Raw genomic sequence first — 20,142 nt, 5'->3', positions numbered from 1 at the left:
ATCAGGAATTTCCCTTTAGTAAATTGTCTTGTGTTAGAGATGCTACAGTGGGAAAAATGTATCCTTGATTCTTCCTTCCAATTACATATAAAAAAAAAACCACAAATGACACTGCCATTCAAAAGGAATTTCTCAAGTGCTTAGTGGTCATTGTAAAGAGAACTGCTCTTTAGCAATGTCATGGCATCACTTTTACAAACTTTTTTTTTTTGAAAGAGGGGAGGGGTATTTACAGGAAGCTTAGATCAAATGTCCTGGTTTATCATGGTTATATCCAAAGGCAATACAGGTTAACTCAAGATCTTGAAAGCAATCAACATGACAGTGCTTAAGGTAGACATATTTAAGTTTTCAGCTGGGGTCAGTGATTTCTGGACCTATTGAAGGTCTGTCAAACATTTGGGAAAATTCATAGTTTGTGAAATAAGTAAATTTTTTCGATCTGATTGATTGTCGAGTTCACATATTATTAGTAAACTATAAATTGTCCAGCCAGTGTGGAGAAGTTCTATAGAGGGTCACGATCTGGGCGTATCAAGTTCCAACAATTCCTGTATACAACATTGCTGACTTGTACGATGCGTTACAAGTTACACTTTTCTCTGTATACAACATTGCTGACTTGTACGATGCGTTACAAGTTACACTTTTCTCTGTATACAACATTGCTGACTTGTACGATGCGTTACAAGTTACACTTTTCTCTGTATACAACATTGCTGACTTGTACGATGCGTTACAACTTACACTTTTCTCTGTATACAACATTGCTGACTTGTATGATGCCTTACAAGTTACACTTTTCTCTGTATACAACATTGCTGACTTGTATGATGCGTTACAAGTTACACTTTTCTCTGTATACAACATTGCTGACTTGTATGATGCGTTACAAGTTACACTTTTCTCTGTATACAACATTGCTGACTTGTACGTTACAAGTTACACTTTTCTCTGTATACAACATTGCTGACTTGTACGATGCGTTGCAAGTTACACTTTTCTCTGTATACAACATTGCTGACTTGTACGATGCGTTACAAGTTACACTTTTCTCTGTATACAACATTGCTGACTTGTACGATGCTCTGTTACAACATTGCTGACTACGATGCGTTTTCTCTGTATACAACATTGCTGACTTGTACGATGCGTTACAAGTTACACTTTACAATTGTGTTCTCTGTGTGATAATGATTATTGATTTATCTTCAAAATTAAAATATGCTTTTATACAATCAGTAGTTATAAGAAAAGGCGGCGATACCCAAGAAACTATAACAAAGATGTTCTGTTTCTTGATACAAATGCTTTAGATGTGCTATCTCAGTCCATTCTTATCTAATTCCGCATGGTGTCAGAGACCTATTCCAGTTTTGACTGAATTTTGTGTTTCTGATATCCAGCGAGTTTGCGTAGAACCTTCCGTCGTCTGGTTTCGCGGTTTAACCTTCTGTTCATTAGAAGCATGTCAGTTCTGGTCTTGTTCTAGGCTGTCGGGGGAAGAGGCCCCTTTCTCAGTACTTGGGATCTTCATCAGATTGCCGTTTTTTCGATAAATCAAACCACTGATTGAGGTGTTTCCATCCCAGTTGTCCACTACGGTGGTCAGAAAGTTCAGCTTACATTGTTCGTATCCCTTTCTGGCCCGGATGAGCTCCTCGGGGCATTTTTGTGAACCCAGTCCGTCAGAGTCACCAATCACTGTTAGTGGCGCCACCTTGCAACTTGAAGTCTTCTTGAATACGTCCATTGTCATAGTCACAAGTTTTAGGAATGTGTTCAGAATCAATGTCGCCGTATCCAGGATAAAATGACATCATTGTGGTTGTGACGTCACAATTCGAAATCTTGCTACCACGATAACATGATACAAATAGAGGTGTTGCTGATGACCGCGAGGTTATTTTTTCACCCCCCCCCCCCCTCAAAAAAAAAATAAATAAATAAAACAGGCGCTTTGTGATTTTTGTCTTTAAATGCTATCGGAGTAAAGTTGTAAATAATTATTATGTGTACTTATAGTAATTTTGAATCTCACAAAGATGGGTCAAAATTCTTTTTTCTCCAAGCAATCAAATGATATAATTTACCGTCAATGGAGAAAATGACGAAATGACGAAAAGAGGGGAGAAGGAAAGCGACGAAATAAAAGGAGGCTAAAGAGTTTTGAATTCTACTTTGTTTAATGGACCGGGTGCCAACTATGCTGCGCACGCGCACAATACAAGCTCTTGCAATGTATATAGAAACACGCCGCCGTGAAATGACCTTAGCCGTTGATAGGACGTTAAGTGATATAAAAAAAATTACCTTAGAAGTCACATTTCAACGACTTCGTCACCATAACCGATAAGCTAAGGGTCGTGTTTGCAGGTTTGACCCGTATACAAAAGTAAAGGAGTCCAAGTAATGACTTCTGCTGATGCGCAAACAGGTCAAGAATTACCTCACTCGGTTACAGCGTCATCCTCGATACTGCAGGGGTTACAATCATTTTCACCCTTTGTGCCCCTGGAATATGTCCAGTCCTTTGCATTGAGATTTGAAGGAATTGAAAGCTTTTTGCTTAGATTATTAATAAATTTGACTTTAATCTGTCTTATAGTATGTACACCTTTATTATGGTACGGCGAAATTTTGTCCAGTAAGCATCGCTAAAACTACGTTTGGCTTTCTTATGTACACGTTTACGTTACTGAATTCCGTATTTCGTTTGACATCCAAACAGTTGAGAGACCGGTCAATTTTTATATTACCTCTTCCGTTAATTTTTTCATAACTCATGTATGCCATCTCTCAATATACATTGATATCTTAGAATTTCCTCGGTTGCTTTAAAACATAGCTGTATATCCGATGTATTAAATGCTTTCGTTTAACTATTTAAATGATAAGTTAATCTTCGATAATAATTTTAAACGACGCAGATATTGTTTGTCCAGTTGTATACAAGATTCCAGACCATCTGTACTAAACATCTAGGTTATCGTATGTTTACTTCTGATAACAACGTTTTAATAGGAAATTTCAGCAAGTTGATATCAGTCTGGCTGATATCACGCCTCTCATTCTTATTTCTTTTTACTTTGCCACTTCCGCTTATTGCTGCCTGATTTGAACAATAATAATTCTGACTTTGAAGAAACGCGGCTTTTTTTTCTTACGAAACAATTTAGAATCCCACTCAAATTTCCGGACGGTGCCGTTTCTACATTGGTTTATTAGTGATACCACTGCCGCTGTCGTCTGCGGACATAAACAGCTGAGCATAGCAACTAGGAGTAATGATGGTAAAGGCAAGAACTTGCGGCAAACACTGTCGAGTTGGATGAGTTTAAAAACATGTGATAAAAAGACTATCATATGGCCATTTTTATGTTAGAGCCCATATCAGCCCTCGAGTCCAAATATCAGTCATCGGGCCTTCGCCGGGAGTCATGACTCGGGCTATGATATCAAAATGGTAGTTTAATAATCTCTTATTGCCATTAACAATTTAAGACCATTGGAAGGCTTGTCAAAATTTACTAGTTAAGTTAAATCGGAACTAATTGTATTGTAAATTTTAATATGCTGTAAAAAATACATCTGTTACTTAAACACTAAACAATTCTGTTACTTAATTTATTATTCTTTCTCGCTAATATATATCTATTTGAAAAATTATCGGATATATTTAAGAAAAATATACTTCATAACATAAAGATATAGAAAATATACATGCATGAATATAAATCAGAAAAACATTTTCTTTGGCATAATTAACTTATGTAGAAGGGAAACTGTTTTCACAAGTGTTTCATTGCTGTGGATAACTTATTTATTTCCATTTTAAAAAATCAGCGTTTGTTTAGTTATTTTATATAGTGTTTTACTTTCTGTGTATTGACAAAGAAATTATCTGAAATGTACAAGATATGTTTCTTTACAACACTCACACTGCAAACTGTGGAGTTTATGTGTGAAACCATCATCAGATGCTGTGTCTTCACCTAATCCAAGGTTACAATGAATAGAAATCCAAAGTGCTATTGGGATATTTTGGTATATACCGTCTTCTTAACGCAGCTGTTGAGAAGACAAATGTCTGGAATAGATTTTGTTAATAATATTTTGTAGAGGAAACGAGTCAGATAAAATTTTGATGAGTTTTGAACATACTCCTTCCGTTATTGAATAAAATAATGGACAAGGTGTTAATGTAATGTAAAAATGAAGATATCTCAATCTGTTCTGTTATTTTGTTTGTGCACTAACAGGTATTTCCACTTTAGAGAGGCTACGGCTTTGTCTTACGTTAAAATTCAGCAATCAGGACCTTTTCTTAAAGGCCTTAAAAAAACTCAAGATTTACATTAGCACAATTGGAAGAGCTCAGAATTAGTATATACTTAATTTAAAGGTTAAAGCATAACGCTCATTATTTATTTATTAACATTATTGCTTAAAAATGTGTGTATATTTTATGAAATGCCAGCACTTATCTTAAAATTCATTTTAAAAAATCGACTTTATAACAGACGATTTTTAATTGAATCATTATAAAACCAAAATATTTCTTATACAAAAATAATACTTATTACCAAGGGAAATAACTCTTGCAACTTTGGAATACTTGATTATAGAAAAAAATACCTGTGAAAAATTAATCATAAGTAACCGAAACATACGGCCGGAAATCTCGGAATAAGAACCTAGAATTCATTATCTATGGGTAGATCGGCCAGATGTGATGACTAAGCATCTGGTGCACACTGTATTTCGTGTAAATGAGATCACCTAGCTCATCTCCGAAAATAGCACTGTTGTGAAAGTCTCGTTTACGTTGACGTGAAATCGGACAGACGAGTACAAAGACACTTTTTGAAATATTATGAGTTCTTGATGTCATCGTATAACCTATAATGACGTAGATAACATGAACTGTCATCAACCGCTGGACTTACACAAGCCATTCTAATGATAAGGTCGCCGAAATCCGTACACAAATCTCTGGGTTTTCTTTTGTTGTTTTTTTATGGGAAACCGTTTCTTATGGACGACACAATAGCAGCTGACTCCGGGGATGTTTTTTGTACCCCTTCAAACCAGCTTTTCTGCGTGTAATTTTCATAACAGTTTTCAGGTTGTTTTACACCTACTACTTGCATGCCGAACGAATGTTGATTTCAGCATTTCATGGAAGAGTTCGGCAATAAAATGGTCCCACATTCCCTGGAGCCTCAATGTATTTTTCGAAATGGTCCGCGATACGCCTTACTGCCTTACAGAAAAGACAATACAGAAAATATCTTGAATGTTTTAATGTTCTTACTGTGATAATTTAGAATTGTACATTAAAGTTATAGTATTCTAACGGTTAGATAAATTTCTAACATATTTCCTTTTTATTTTGTCTCGGCCAAGTAATGAATTAATAACTCCTCACCCAAACTCCGACGGGTCTATAACAACACAGTTAAACATTTTGAAGATGTTCTGAAATTCAATTTAGGTAAAATTTAAACATTGCTAATATCTTACCTGTTTGCGAGTGGTGCTTGATGATTTTGTTCAACACTGATTCAGTTGTCCTAGGCCTCCTTTGTAAGTCCTAGTCTGTCGACCAGTAAACTGGACATACTTACAAATGCTGTCCTCCCCCAACGTTAACTGTTCACACACCAAGTTCCTATGTTCATTGGAACAGTAGAAACTAGGTAAGGTGGCTACAATTTTTCATTCAAACCGACATTCAAAATATCTTTACCGCTTGAAAAAAGGAAATCTCCTCTAGGTGGGGTAAAATTTCTCAACTTTTTTGGGCCACGCAGATTAAAAAAATGATTTTGTTTCTTTCATGTTAATAATTGTACACGTTTCTCCTAAGAAGACGACGGGATGAAGAGGTCCTCGTGTTTCTATTTAAGTCCAAGATAAAGGTCTGGAGACTAGTTTGTTAACAGTGTTTTGTAAAGTAAACAAGTCAGATAAAATTTTGATGAGTTTTGAAAATACTCATTCAGTAATTGAATAAAATCATGGGCAAGGCGTTGATTCAATGGTGCAGAAATGAAGATATTTAAGTCCGTGCTGCTATTTTGTTTGTACACTATCAGATATTTGACATCAGAGAGAGATTTACAGCTTTTTCCCCACATTAAAAATCGACATTTAGGACCTTTTTTCTGTAATAAAAGTCCTTAAAAAAATTAAAAGATTTAGACTAGCACCCTGGAAAATGCTTACAGTTGGTATATAGTTCATTTAAAAATAAAAACGTAATGCTCATCATTAATTTATTAACACTATTCGTTCGAAACGCAATATAAATATTTTAAAAACGAGCAGTCATCTAAAAAAATTAATGTTAAACAATCCATTTGATAACAAACGATTTATAGATGACTTAATATAAACGAAAATACCTTCTCGTACAACAATATACTTATTACCAAGGGAAATTAACTCTTGAAACTTTGGAACAGTAGATAATAGAAACCAAGATATGTGAAGAGTGCAACATAGATAACCGAGATGTTGTAATTTATATGTTCACTATTATCAGTAAAAAAAACCACGACTTTCGGACGTACGACTCACCACATCGATTGTTGATTATGAAAAGTTTGTTCCTGAAAATGCTTTCCCAACTTTTCACTGTTCGTATTATAAATTCTAGAATTACTCCAGGTATTCTCATGGTTTTATCTTTGATTTTTAATAAAACTCCGTCGCCTCCTAGGCTTCAAAATTCAGGCCCTTAGCATCACTGACGAGTTGTAGAAGAACGAACACGTGTACACTTTAAAAATTTAATTCCTATGTGGCCTGGTGAACTATTTCACCATACAGTAATTGTAGTTATTTACATTTGTCGTGTTGTTTTAATTGTATCATTTCTTACATAATATAAAGTACAGGTCAAGTCAGTGTAATGGTTTTAATGCAGAGTATGACAGACAGACCTGGGCGTGTTCTATGTATGTATGATCATGTGATCTACCTGTCTTTGTGGTGTCCAGTTGAGCATGTACTGTCCATGTCCTGTGTGCGTGATATATATGTATGTAATGTCCAGAACTAACTTGACCTTGACATGACCTTTTAGTTGACCTTGTGTTTTATTGGTTGATACTTTTTGGAGGGAAAGTTCCTTTGTTAAAGCTTTCCACCCAGGGAGAAAGATAGAGACCTTTGAAAGGACCAGTTGTGTTTTTTTGAGGTCTTGGTACTTTTACCTATTGGCAAAGACAAGCATTCCAAAATGTAACGGATCAGATATATGTTTATAAGATTGGACTGGTCCAATGTAAAGGATCAGCATATGACCCTGAACCCATAGTTGGGGTAGGCAGTATTTTTATCAATTGTTTTAATTCTAATTATATGTTCATGAAGTATAAATGCATCCTTGGGCGATTCATATTTGTCTCAACAATAGTCTGTTTTCTTTCATTTAAAAGAGCTGATTTGGATCATATTCATTATCTAGTTGTAAAAGAGGATTATCTCCCCTTGTTTATACTTTATAGTATTGGAATGTATAGTAACTAGGAGGAGTTCAATACTTAATAGTAATCTTTTTTTCACCTTTCTAAGTCATCATGATTGATCATGTATGTACATGTATAAAGAGAGGTGTAGACATAAGTGAATGAGGTAGATGATAGAGATTTTTGCTTGGGTTTTTATATGATTAATATAATTGTAACTTGTGTTACTTACGGTAGACATGTTATTTTGTATTTGTAGGGTTTTCAATTCAATTCACCTTTCTTAGACAAGATATCTGATACTCATGATTGTGTGCTGTTATGAAACCATGAATCACCAGAGTTAATAAACGATCAAACCCGACCCGGTTGTATATTGTCTTTGATACAGAGTGCTTCAAGAATTTGCAACCCGGTTACACTTATTTAATTGGAATCTTTTGAAAACCATATATATATATATGTATATATAATTTAGGCTATCACAGACTTTTGTATAGAGAGCATCAGCATCAGGTTTTTGAGTCGTCATCCATATATAGTTAGTATTTCATATTTTGTGAATTCTTTAGTAAATAATGGAGAGTCGAAACAAGACCGTCTTCCAGGAATGGCGATCCTATGGACTTGTCACAGGCATAAGGACTTGGCTAACCTACAGATTATATATATTGTGGTGACACACCCATGACCTACATATCTCCAGACTTCAACTTACTATGAAACATTTTCCCTCCAATTTCAACTTACAAAACCACAACCACAGTGTATAGACAGAGGCGACTGTATCTGTGTAACTATTCATTTTTTATGTAAACTGATGACTCCTCACCAAATGCAAAATAAGTCTTTTTTCCCCACAAAATAAGGTTTATTTTCATGAAGATTCCAGAAAAAAGTCAAAATGTATTTGAAAGAAATCAACATTTAATAACTGTTTTTAGAATACCACCATACCATTAGGTATGCGTTTCATCTTTTTCTTATAAAACAGTGTTGAAATGAAACAATGAAAAATAATGAAAAATCAAACACTCTGCCCTTTAACAGGATACACAAAATGTTGATCCTCGTACAGACAGCGGCCCAACATTGAAACCCTTTGGTAAATCATTAGGAATACAAGTTTACTGAAGACAAATTAAAAGATTTTGGAATTACAGAGTCTCTTATACCACTGACTATTCTGAACCGAAATCTATGGCAGATTTCCAACAATTGGATTAATACCAAATCTTGATCTTTGCTGCCACTCTCTGCTGGACATCAGAAAGAGAAAATTTATTTCAATTTAATTGTTAAATTTTAAATTAAAGATCACTTCACTCCCTGTTGGATGTTGTTGGACCATCATGTATTAAAGTGTTTACAAAACGGGATGTAGATCTAGATCTGGTTTTTATTTCATTGCATTTCCAAAAGAAGTTTAACAAAACACTTCTGACTGACAACGCAAGCTGGGACAACAAAAAACATTCACACTCTGACACTAGCTATGAGACTTTTTATCCTGAAAAAGACAGGATCTAAATTTGGTCTGAAACAAAACGATAACTTTGAAAAAAAAAAAATGATGCATTTTAATGCTATTTTAATTTACAATGTTTGTTTCTGTAAAGCCATATAGGCCTTTTCTTCTGAAGATTTCTACCATTAGATTTGTCTTACTACATGTATTATAAATACCATATAAACAAGTGACACTGAAAGAGTATATCTTAAGTGGAATGCAAGAGCAGGCAAACAACATGAGATTTCATTGACATTCAGTCACCATATGTAAACCTATTTATTTACATGTACATGTTCATTATTGTCAAAATATATTTTAACATACTCAGATCTCAAAACTCAACAGATCATTTGATATTTACAATAAATGCTGGTCAATTTTGCATTCTTGCAATGATTGTATATACAAAACATCTGTTATACAGCTGAATTACATTTACATGTAATAAAGCTGATGTGCGATATAACAGTGAATGACAAGTGATGAAAATTTCACAAATATACAACAATGATAGTGTGCACATTGCAATGATTTGAGTATTGGCTTTGGCTTTCAATTACCTACATCATAAATCTAACACAATGGTAAGTGTTTTGTGCACATGCAAGAAAGTTTTGTTGATACATGAAACTCACATAACTTTCCAAAAATCTCTGTTCCTGTTTATATTCTTATAAAGGCATGACTTCTGTTTAAACACAAAGTCAATCTAAAAGTGTACTAGACAAACGTTTTACTTGTAGTTAATACAGTTTTCGACATTGATATCCTCGTAAAAAGTAAAAAATTGTCTTTGAATTACATCATGAAAATCAATTCATAGGCCTCCCATATGTCGAACATTGTATTAAAGGCTAACATTTTATCTCTTAATATATTACTAACGGTGTCTGTTTTTGAAATATATACATGTTATTGACAAGGAAACATAACCAGTGAAAAACAGATTTTACAGCACCCGTTTATCCAAAAGACAGCAGATTACAGTAAGACATGGTTAAAAAAAAAAGCTACATTTAAGGCAGATCTGCCTTTTAGTATCCCCCATGAAAAAACAGTCTCTCCTTCCTTTTCCAATTTCACAGACACGTACAAGTATAAGAAGTGACACAACAATAATTTACCCAAGGCTGAATTCCATCAGACAAAATTCAAATCTTGGCCTACAGTGAACAGGTCTCAGTCAACAATTTGTACATTCAACATAAAGCAAAAAATGATTCCATCACTTCCCTCCAGTTTCCAATTCACCAAAAGTTGCAACTGAAATAAAAATTGAATATAAAATGAGATAATAAATACATGATATTGAAAAACAATTAATAAAATCCATTTTTTCTTTTAAAAATAAAAAATTATCAGGCATCACCAATATACTCAATTAGTCACTACATATATGTAATAATTTTGATATGTTTCACTTTAGTTGTGCTGTAGTAGTACACTTTATTTGTATATTAAAAATATTTGGCTATAAACGTTGCTTTAACAAAACCCTATAAAATCACACACATTTCCGACCTGTTTCAATGACATTACCTTTCTGATTTTGATATGAACTTAAAACAAGAGATCCCAGAGGGATCTTGGCGCCCACCATTTGAGGATCTGTTTTCAGTTCTTGAAGATTTGTTTATTTATTTTTTTTTGTTACAGGTGTTGTAAATGTTCATGAACTGGTCTTCATTGAATGTACTCAATGATGGCACAAGCTATTTTTATTAAGCACCTATTAGCAAATATCATTTGAGAAAGATCCCAAAGTATTATTACATAGCAGTCAGTTACAGGTGGATAATGGACATGGTCTTGAATCAATATGATAGAATATCGAAGAAAATATGCTTGTGCTGTATTACTGTCGACATCCAAGAAGGCTGCCTGTGGGCCACCTTGATTTCAAATCAGTCCAAAAAAGGTACAATGCACAACTAGGGACCAAGGGAAACCAATACCTATGAATATCAGAAGGATCCATCCAGTACTTCCTCAGATATAGCAGTAACAAACTTTTACTTCCAAAATCCAAGATGGCTGCCTCAGCCATCTTGATTTCAAATCAGTCCAAAAAAGGTACAATGCACAACTTGGAACCAAAGGGAACCTGCATATGAAATTTGAGAAAGATCCATCCAGTACTTTCCAAGAAATAGCAGTAACAAACTTTTACTTCCAAAATCCAAGATGGCCACCTGTCAGCCATCTTGAATTCGAATCAGTCCAAAAAAAGTACAATGCACAACTAGGGACCAAGGGGAAACTGCATATAAAATTTGAGAAAGATCCATCCAGTACTTTCCAAGAAATAGCGGTAACAAACTTTTACTTCCAAAATCCAAAATGGCCACCTGTCAGCCATCTTGATTTCGGATCAGTTCAAAAAGGTACAATGCACAACTTGGAACCAAAGGGAACCTGCATATGAAATTTGAGAAAGATCCATCCACTACTTTCCAAGAAATAGCAGTAACAAACTTTTACTTCCAAAATCCAAGATGGCCACCTGTCAGCCATCTTGATTTCGGATCAGTTCAAAAAGGTACAATGCACAACTTGGAACCAAAGGGAACCTGCATATGAAATTTGAGAAAGATCCATCCACTACTTTCCAAGAAATAGTGGTAACAATCTTTTATATCCAAAATCCAAGATGGCCACCTGTCGGCCATCTTGAATTCGAATCAGTCCAAAAAAAGTACAATGCACAACTAGGGACCACGGGGAAACTGCATATGAAATTTGAGAAAGATCCATCCAGTACTTTCCAAGAAATAGCTGTAACAAACTTTTACTTCCAAAATCCAAGATGGCAACCTGTCGGCCATCTTGAATCCGAATCAGTCTAAAAAAGGTACAATGCACAACTTGGAACCAAAGGGAACCTGCATATGAAATTTGAGAAAGATCCATCCCGTACTTTCCAAGAAATAGCAGTAACAAACTTTTACATCCAAAATCCAAGATGGCAACCTGTCGGCCATCTTGAATTCGAATCAGTCTTAAAAAGGTACAATGCACAACTAGGGACCAAGGGGAATCTGCATATGAAATTTGAGAAAGATCCATCCAGTACTTTCCAAGAAATAGCGGTAACAAACTTTTACATCCAAAATCCAAGATGGCCACCTGTCGGCCATCTTGACTTTGAATCAGTCCAAAAAAGGTACAATGCACAACTAGGGACCAAGGGGAACCTGCATACGAAATTTGAGAAAGATCCATCCAGTACTTTCCAAGAAATAGCGGTAACAAACTTTTACATCCAAAATCCAAGATGGCCACCTGTCGGCCATCTTGAATTTGAATCAGTCCAAAAAAGGTACAATGCACAACTAGGGACCAAGGGGAAACTGCATATGAAATTTGAGGAAGATCCATCCAGTACTTTTCCAGAAATAGCGGTAACAAGAATTGTTTACGGACGGACGACGGACCACAGACGCAGGGCGATTTGAATACCCCACCATCTGATGATGGTGGGCTAAAAAAGAAGTAAATAAGGTATACTGTACATACATTAGGATAAACTGATTTCACTGGTACCAAATGAGTGTAGGTATAACTTTGAGTTGCATTAATGGGACATTCTATTCCACTTCCTGAATATTGGCAGGCATCAGGATTAGGCACAGGAAATGGGACTGAAACGCCTGCTATCACACCATGTACATTTGCCACAGCTTTTGTTTGTTCCTCACCTGCATGTAGTAATACAAATAAATTAGAATAAAATTAGAGATTATTACAATAACTGATTTAATACAAGTTGCTAATGGTGATATAAGAAGGCATCAATGGTACAAAAGAAAATGTACTGTTAACTAGGAGTATTCATTAATATTTGATCATCATTATTTTCTCCCTCAAAATATAGTTAAATTATGTAATGTCAATCTGGTTTTTTTTATTTGATTTTTTTTCAGGAAACTAATTCATCTTTGCAGAACTCTTAAAAAGCTGCATAATATTACATCTAGAGATATGATAACCTATTTAACAACAGTCTAGGTTTATTATAAAATATCACCCCAAATATATTAGCTTGATAAATCACTCATTTGAAACACTAACACACGCGCTCCAGCCTTTCAGCTCAGTTCAACTAAATAAGCACTCATTCCCTAACACTCACTCCATGCAGCCTTCCAGTTAAGTACAACTTAACAAATATTCATGTCCTTTCATTCACCCCAGCTTCCAGTTCAATAAACTAAACAAACATTCTTAACCTTACCTTCACTTCATGCAGCCTTCCAGTTCAATTCAACTTAATAAACACTCCCTCTCTTATACTCATCCAGTCTTCTAGTTCAGTAAAACTAAATAAACTTATACTCATAGAAGCCTCCCAGCCTAGTACAACTGTTAATTTACTCACACCAAAGCCTTTGAGTTCATTACAACTTATTAAGAACTGATTAACATGGGCGATACTATATTCCCTCCTCTCCAAATGAAAACAGAGGGAGGAGGGCAAAGCTATGCTGTTAGTCCTCTAACTATTTAATCATCCATTAAATATATTGATAAAAAAAACCTTTATACATGAAATTATGATAATAAATACAGGACTTTATATGTGATTTATAGAAACAAGTCATTTTATTGATTCTTAAGCACGCTATCATGAAAAAAATTGTACAGAATATCATAAATCACATATCAAATGGAAACAAATTTAAGATCATCAATCAATTGATTATTCAGGAAAACGTTTTTGAAAACAGACAAACTTGGCTCCATATCACTATTCTCCATTATGATGCCATATCCAATTTGCGTATGACACTTCTTCAACATCTAAACTTGATGATGAATAGGTTATGTTACATGTATAATATACAAACATGGAAAAATATCACATAGGAATATTAACTGAATAATAAGGCATGTATGTCTAAATCATTTCTAATGAATTCATTATGAAAGCTTAAATTAACTGCTTACTCGAAGAAAATGTCACAGTAAGAGATGCATTTGTGTTCTTCTCAAGGTTGCATATTGAAGCAGTCGGTTCACAGTTCTTCACTGTTATATTATGGATGGTACCTGAAACAAAGTTATTTTTCATAATTTTACCAATGCCTGAACACAAAAATAGTCAATATTCTGTTAGTTGTATAAAGTGGGCTAAATAATATAACAAGAAATATCTATAAAACAATAATCACTCCAAGAGATTTGTTCATGTCCTCATTGATGATCAATGTATTCTAAAAATATTTTTCTATTAGTTGGAGTGTGGAGACCCCAATTCTCAGCCCCCAATCAGCTACCAAACTCATTGCTATACCATCTGACAGATTAAAACAAAGGGCAATAACTCTCGGATATCAAAATGGGAGACCCTGATTTGATTCCATGTTAGGCTGTTGCATCACTTTTGAAAACCTTTAAATGCCATACTAGTAAAATTTTAGAACATGTATCCATTCCCTGTTATGATGTTATCTTCCATCCTGTTATAGATAAGCTTCTCTGATACTGGAGTAAATGTTACTTCCAAAATGGTTGAGGTTTACCTAGCAACATACATATTACAATTTACAAACCTAAAGTTTGTGTGAATAATTTGATTTAACAAAATAATTTGATGTCAATAATCACATTTTTTATGTTGTAATTGATATTTACATTTTTATTGACTACACTCAGTCAATATAAAATGGAAATACATCTATCAATAACAGCATGATAAATGTGGCATAACAAATTACCTAAATCTACCTAAATCTTACCCTAATCTACCTAAATCTTACCCAAAACTACCCAAATCTACCTAAATCTTACCCAAATCTACCTAAATCTTACCCAAAACTACATAAATCTTACCCAAATCTACATAAATCTTACACAAAACTACCCAAATCTACCTTAATCTTACCCTAACCTACATAAATCTTACCCAAAACTACCCAAATCTACCTAAATCTTACCCAAATCTACCTAAATCTTACCCTAATCTACCTAAATCTTACCCAAAACTACATAAATCTTACCCTAATCTACCTAAATCTTACCCAAATCTACATAAATCTTACCCAAAACTACCCAAATCTTACCCAAATCTACCTAAATCTTACCCAAAACTACCTAAATCTTACCCTAATCTACCTAAATCTTACCCAAAACTACATAAATCTTACCCTAATCTACCTAAATCTTACCCAAATCTACATAAATCTTACCCAAAACTACATAAATCTTACCCTAATCTACCTAAATCTTACCCAAATCTTCCTAAATCTTACCCAAAGCTACATAAATTTTACCCAAATCTACCTAAATCTTACCAAATCTACCTAAATCTTACCCAAACCTTACCCAAATCTACCTAAATCTTACCCTAATCTAACTAAATCTTACCCAAATCTACATAAATCTTACCCAAAACTACATAAATCTTACCCAAATCTACATAAATCTTACCCAAATCTACGTAAACCTTACCCAAATCTACCTAAATCTTACCCAAACCGTACCAAAATCTACCTAAATCTTACCCAAATCTACCTAAACATACCCAAACCTTATCGAAATCTACCCAAACTTTACCTAAATCTACTTAATTCTTACCCAAACCATACCCAAACCTTACCCACGCCTACCTAAATCTTTCCAAAACCTTACCCAAAACTACTGAAATGTTACCTTAATCTTACCCGAAACTAACAAAATCTTACCCAAGCCTTACCCAAATCTACCTAAATCTTACCCAAATCTACCCAAATCTTACCCAAAACTACCGAAACTTTACCCAAGGCTACCTAAATCTTTTCCAAACCTTACCAAAACCTTACCCAAATCTACCTAAATCTTACCCAAACCTTACCAAAATCTTACCCAAACCAACCTTATCGAAATCTACCCAAATCTACTTAAATCTTACCCAAATCTACCCAAACTTCTCCCAAGCCTAGCTAAATGTTTCCCAAACCTTACCCAATTCTACCCAAATCTTACCCAAATGTTACCAAAATCTACCTAAATCTTACCCAAACCTTACCCAAACCAACCTTATCGAAATCTACCCAAACTTTACCCAAATCTACTTAAAACTTACCCAAACCTTACCAAAACCTACCTAAATCTTACCCAAACCTTACCTAAAACTACCGAAACCTTACCCAAATGTTACCAAAATCTACCTTAATCTTTCAAACCTTAATTTCCTGGCCTTACCAAAATCTACCTAAATCTTTCAAATAATTTCCTGGTATACTCAGTATATTATACTGTACTGATCAGTAACTGTTCAGAGTTTTAAATATAACACACTGCTATTCTGTACTATAACATCGTGTATTCAAAACTGTTCTAAAATAAGCTACAACAGAGGTTCATTTTTCTTAAGCAAAATAATCAATCTAAGAGGCACACAACTCTTGGATTTTTCGTGTCCTAGAAGTATACATGTATGTAAGTACTTAACAAACCTAATATATTCTTACCAGTTGTTTGCGTATCAAGGCACTCGCTCCAATTTTTTGCTGTAGCGAAGCTGATAAACACACACAGAAGGAGTGTCTTTAATAATCCCATGTCTGTAAATGTTCTGTAAAAGATCAAAACGAAAGTAAATATTCATGCACTCGCCTAGCTTATCGGTTCCATGGACAAATCAGGCGATAGTCGTATGATGAACTGCGTAACGTAAAACATTTACACCCTTTGATTGCAACTTCCTATTGTTGTCGTTACCGTGGTTGCTGTCACGTACTCGGCTGAACCGGTAGGAGGAAAGGCGTGTAGTCTATGCAGTAAGGCATTATTCTGCAGCTACACTATACAACATGTTTTCTTTTTCTTTTTCTTTTTAATAATTTCGAATGATTACAATGCTGTAATCAAAATACCTTCAGCTGCCGCCCCTGCACCCCCAAGCATGCAATTGAATGAAGGCCTCGCTACGCCACTGGATACATACGTTTCTAGCTAACTATTTCTGTTTGTCCGAACTGTTCTTTGCAGTAGTGATCATGTGACCAGTTGAAGCGGTCTGACCTACGCGTGTGATAACGTTCCTATTTCTCAGGTTACCGTGACTCAAACACTCGTGTCCACTTAAAACCCGTAGTTTCGAACTTTGACACGAAGAGACGGAAAGGATGAAATTGTGATTTTAAGGTCATTGGATATATATTTTTACATTTAGTTAGCTTCATTTTGATTATTTAGTCTATTTGATGGAATTCTTATGTCAGTGTTACCAGAGACGTATATATGTCTCTGGTGTTACGTGTGATAAACTGCAGATCATTTCTATAACTTTAAAATGAACTGTAGCGTTATAATGGCTTGAAGAACATATTGTTTATAAATGTATTATTGAATTCAGATGTATAAAGTGGTGATGACCACTTGGTCATAAATATTTTGAATAATTAGTATTCCATTTATAACGGAATAATTGTTCGTTGTCATATTGGGCTATGTCCCTAGATTGTGTATAATTAGTGATTTACATTGTTTGTTACATTGTTTGTTAAGCATGTCTTTTTATGTTTATTTCAAAGTGTTTTCGTATCATTCTATTACATATTTGTAACAGGTAAATATATATTCATTTCGAGTTGTGTATTGTTATCTGTAGTGAAACGGGGAAACACCTGTTTCTATTTTTAGCGTATTCACGTGTTGTGCCTGTGCCACGTTGGTCCTGTGTGCGTCCCGTGTACATCCTGTCTTGTCCATATTTGGCGTTGTTATTTAGTTATATGCTAAACAGGGTGTAAGTTGTGAGGAAAGCATGCGAGTGTGAAAGTTAATTAAACAAAAAACCGTGTTACAACCGCGCATTTGTCGCAGTCGACCGTAGACCAGGGTAGGGACGTATCCTCGGGAGTCCACTTGGTACAGTATATTGAAAAGACAACTGGACTTTGACACATTTTACCAGACCTTGTACAGGCTTTGGAAGGTAATTAAACTAACGTTTAATTGTATTATACATTGAGTAATAGTTGCGGAATTGTGAATCATAATTGTTTAATTATTCCATACCGGTCCAAATATTTCCAGTTATTGTCATACAGAATACGCATCTAATAGGTATTCTTATACAGCCGTTTGTTTGTTTTTTAGTGTTTTCTTCCATGTTCGTCCGCCGGTTCATCAATAAATAATTACAAGGAGCAGAACGACTGGTTGTTTTCTTTGACCTGTGACTTATCATTTAATGTCGACTGCCTGTCTTATTTCATTAAATCTTCCGTTGTATAAGGGAGTAAAGACGTCATGGTGTCTGAAATTACATTAGTCCCTTGTTACGGAACTCTTTCAATTTTTATATTGGTCGCAAAAATCAAATAACTGACAGAAAGCCATCAAAGTTTGTTATTTTCTTGAAAACAAAATGGATAGTCGTCCAGGGTTAGGGTTATTATATTATCATGAATTTAATGAAGGATTCTGTCTTGAATAGCAGACATGAAAACTACCCTGTATAGTTAACTGAACGAAAAAGAAAAGGAACACACTTGTATTATTTTTTGTGATATATCTCAAGCTTTCGATCGTGTTTGGCACAGGGGCCTGATAGCTAAATTGGAATCTTATGGAATTTCGGGATCATTGTTAAATTGGTTCACAAATTATCTTCACCAGCGTAAACAGAAAGTTTTAATTGGAAATTCTTATTCCGGTCTAGGTAATATCGACGCTGGTGTACCCCAGGGCTCAATACTCGGGCCGCTTCTCTTTTTGTTATATATCAATGATATTTCAGATGTTCTTGAGTCGGCCTCTAGGTTATTTGCAGACGATACATCATTATTTCATTCTGCTTTTTCATGTCACGAATTACAGACTGTTCTCAACAGGGACCTTGAATCTTTAAATCTTTTAACCCTCTAAAAACAGATGTCCTTTTTATTTCAAATTCAGTCAATACTGACGGGGATCTAGATTTACTTTTTTAAAAAGAAATTTTAAGTTTTACAGAAGTTCAGTCAGGAGTAAATTTTAATTAAAATGGAAAGTGGGGGAGCCATGTTGAGGCAGTATATATCTCGGTTATGAAAAAAAATAATGTTTTACGAAAACTGAAATACTTGTTAAAAAGAGATTCTCTGTTAAAAATATATAAATCCTTCATTCTACCTGTTTTTGAATATGCTTGTGAGGTATGGGATGGTTGCTCTGTTTAGGATTCTGAGAAATTAGAGAAAGCACAAAGAGAAGCGGCTCGAATTATAACAGGTTTACCTTTGTATGCTAGTAATGAATCACTATATTTTGAAACGGGATTGGAAACATTATCAGAGAGAAGGAAGACACGTAAGTTAAATGTATTATACAAAATGATAAATAATTTAACCCCTTCTTATTTATCGGCCCTTTTGCCAAACACAGTGGGTTACAACAATCAGTATAATTTACGGAACCAACATGATTATATCATTCCTTCTTTCAGACTCTCCCTAAGTAACTCGTCTTTTCTGCCATCAAGTTTACGTCTGTGGAATTCGGAAGACAGTTCAATAAGAACATTACCATCTTTGAATGCTTTTAAATCTTCTTTATCTAATGACGCTAATTCTTGTCCTCCATCTTATAATTTTGGCGAACGTAAGCTAAATATATTACATACGAGACTCAGACATCAGTGCAGCTCTTTGAAAAGTGATTTGTTCCGTGTTAAGATTGTTGATAACCCATCGTGTGCTTGTGGACATTACTGTGGGGATGTTGGTCATTTTTTCCCAGAATGTAAGCTTTATAATAGAGTAAGAAGAACGATTTTTCAAAGTATGAACATGTTGAATATAGATCAAGTAAATTTACATCTATTTTTCTTTGGAAATGAAAATCTGTCCCTAACCACCAATACAGAAGTATTCGGACACGTGCAAATTTTTATCAAATCCAGCAACAGATTTTAAGTAAAATGTACTAAATGTTAAATACATTATGTATGCCTTGTTAATGTTATCATGTAAATATTTATCATGTATTGTATTAGAGGAAAAGGCGGTCATAAGTTGAAATAACTTGTGCCTAATCCTCTGCTCAATTTTGGGGCAATAAATATGTTTAAATCAAAGAAAAGGACTCGCTATGTAGTCGTCAGAACTAAAACTTCCTAAAAATCAAATGGCTGTAAATATACATCGCCGACCTGGAGTTCCTGTTACCCAGCGACTTCTTCCA

The 20,142-nt window shown here is 34.6% G+C and overlaps 1 protein-coding gene across 1 annotated transcript; it reads right to left on the bottom strand.

Moving 5' to 3' along the window:
* Positions 1 to 8,387: 8,387 nt before the first annotated feature.
* On the bottom strand, positions 8,388 to 16,623 carry LOC132543505 (NPC intracellular cholesterol transporter 2 homolog a-like). Its single transcript, XM_060207014.1, has 4 exons — positions 16,443 to 16,623; positions 13,939 to 14,040; positions 12,508 to 12,689; positions 8,388 to 10,254 (listed from the first exon to the last, which is right to left on the bottom strand). Exons 1-4 carry the CDS (start codon positions 16,531 to 16,533, stop codon positions 10,171 to 10,173), a joined length of 459 nt encoding a protein of 152 aa, XP_060062997.1. The 5' UTR covers positions 16,534 to 16,623; the 3' UTR covers positions 8,388 to 10,170.
* Positions 16,624 to 20,142: the final 3,519 nt, after the last annotated feature.

Source organism: Ylistrum balloti, unplaced genomic scaffold (genome assembly GCF_031769215.1).
Source record: "Ylistrum balloti isolate Yb309-2 unplaced genomic scaffold, AGI_CSIRO_Ybal_v1 Utg369758, whole genome shotgun sequence".
In the NCBI taxonomy this organism is placed as follows: Eukaryota; Metazoa; Mollusca; class Bivalvia; order Pectinida; family Pectinidae; genus Ylistrum; species Ylistrum balloti.
Note: the sequence above shows the minus strand (reverse complement) of the source record. Positions and strands in the feature narration are given on the sequence as shown.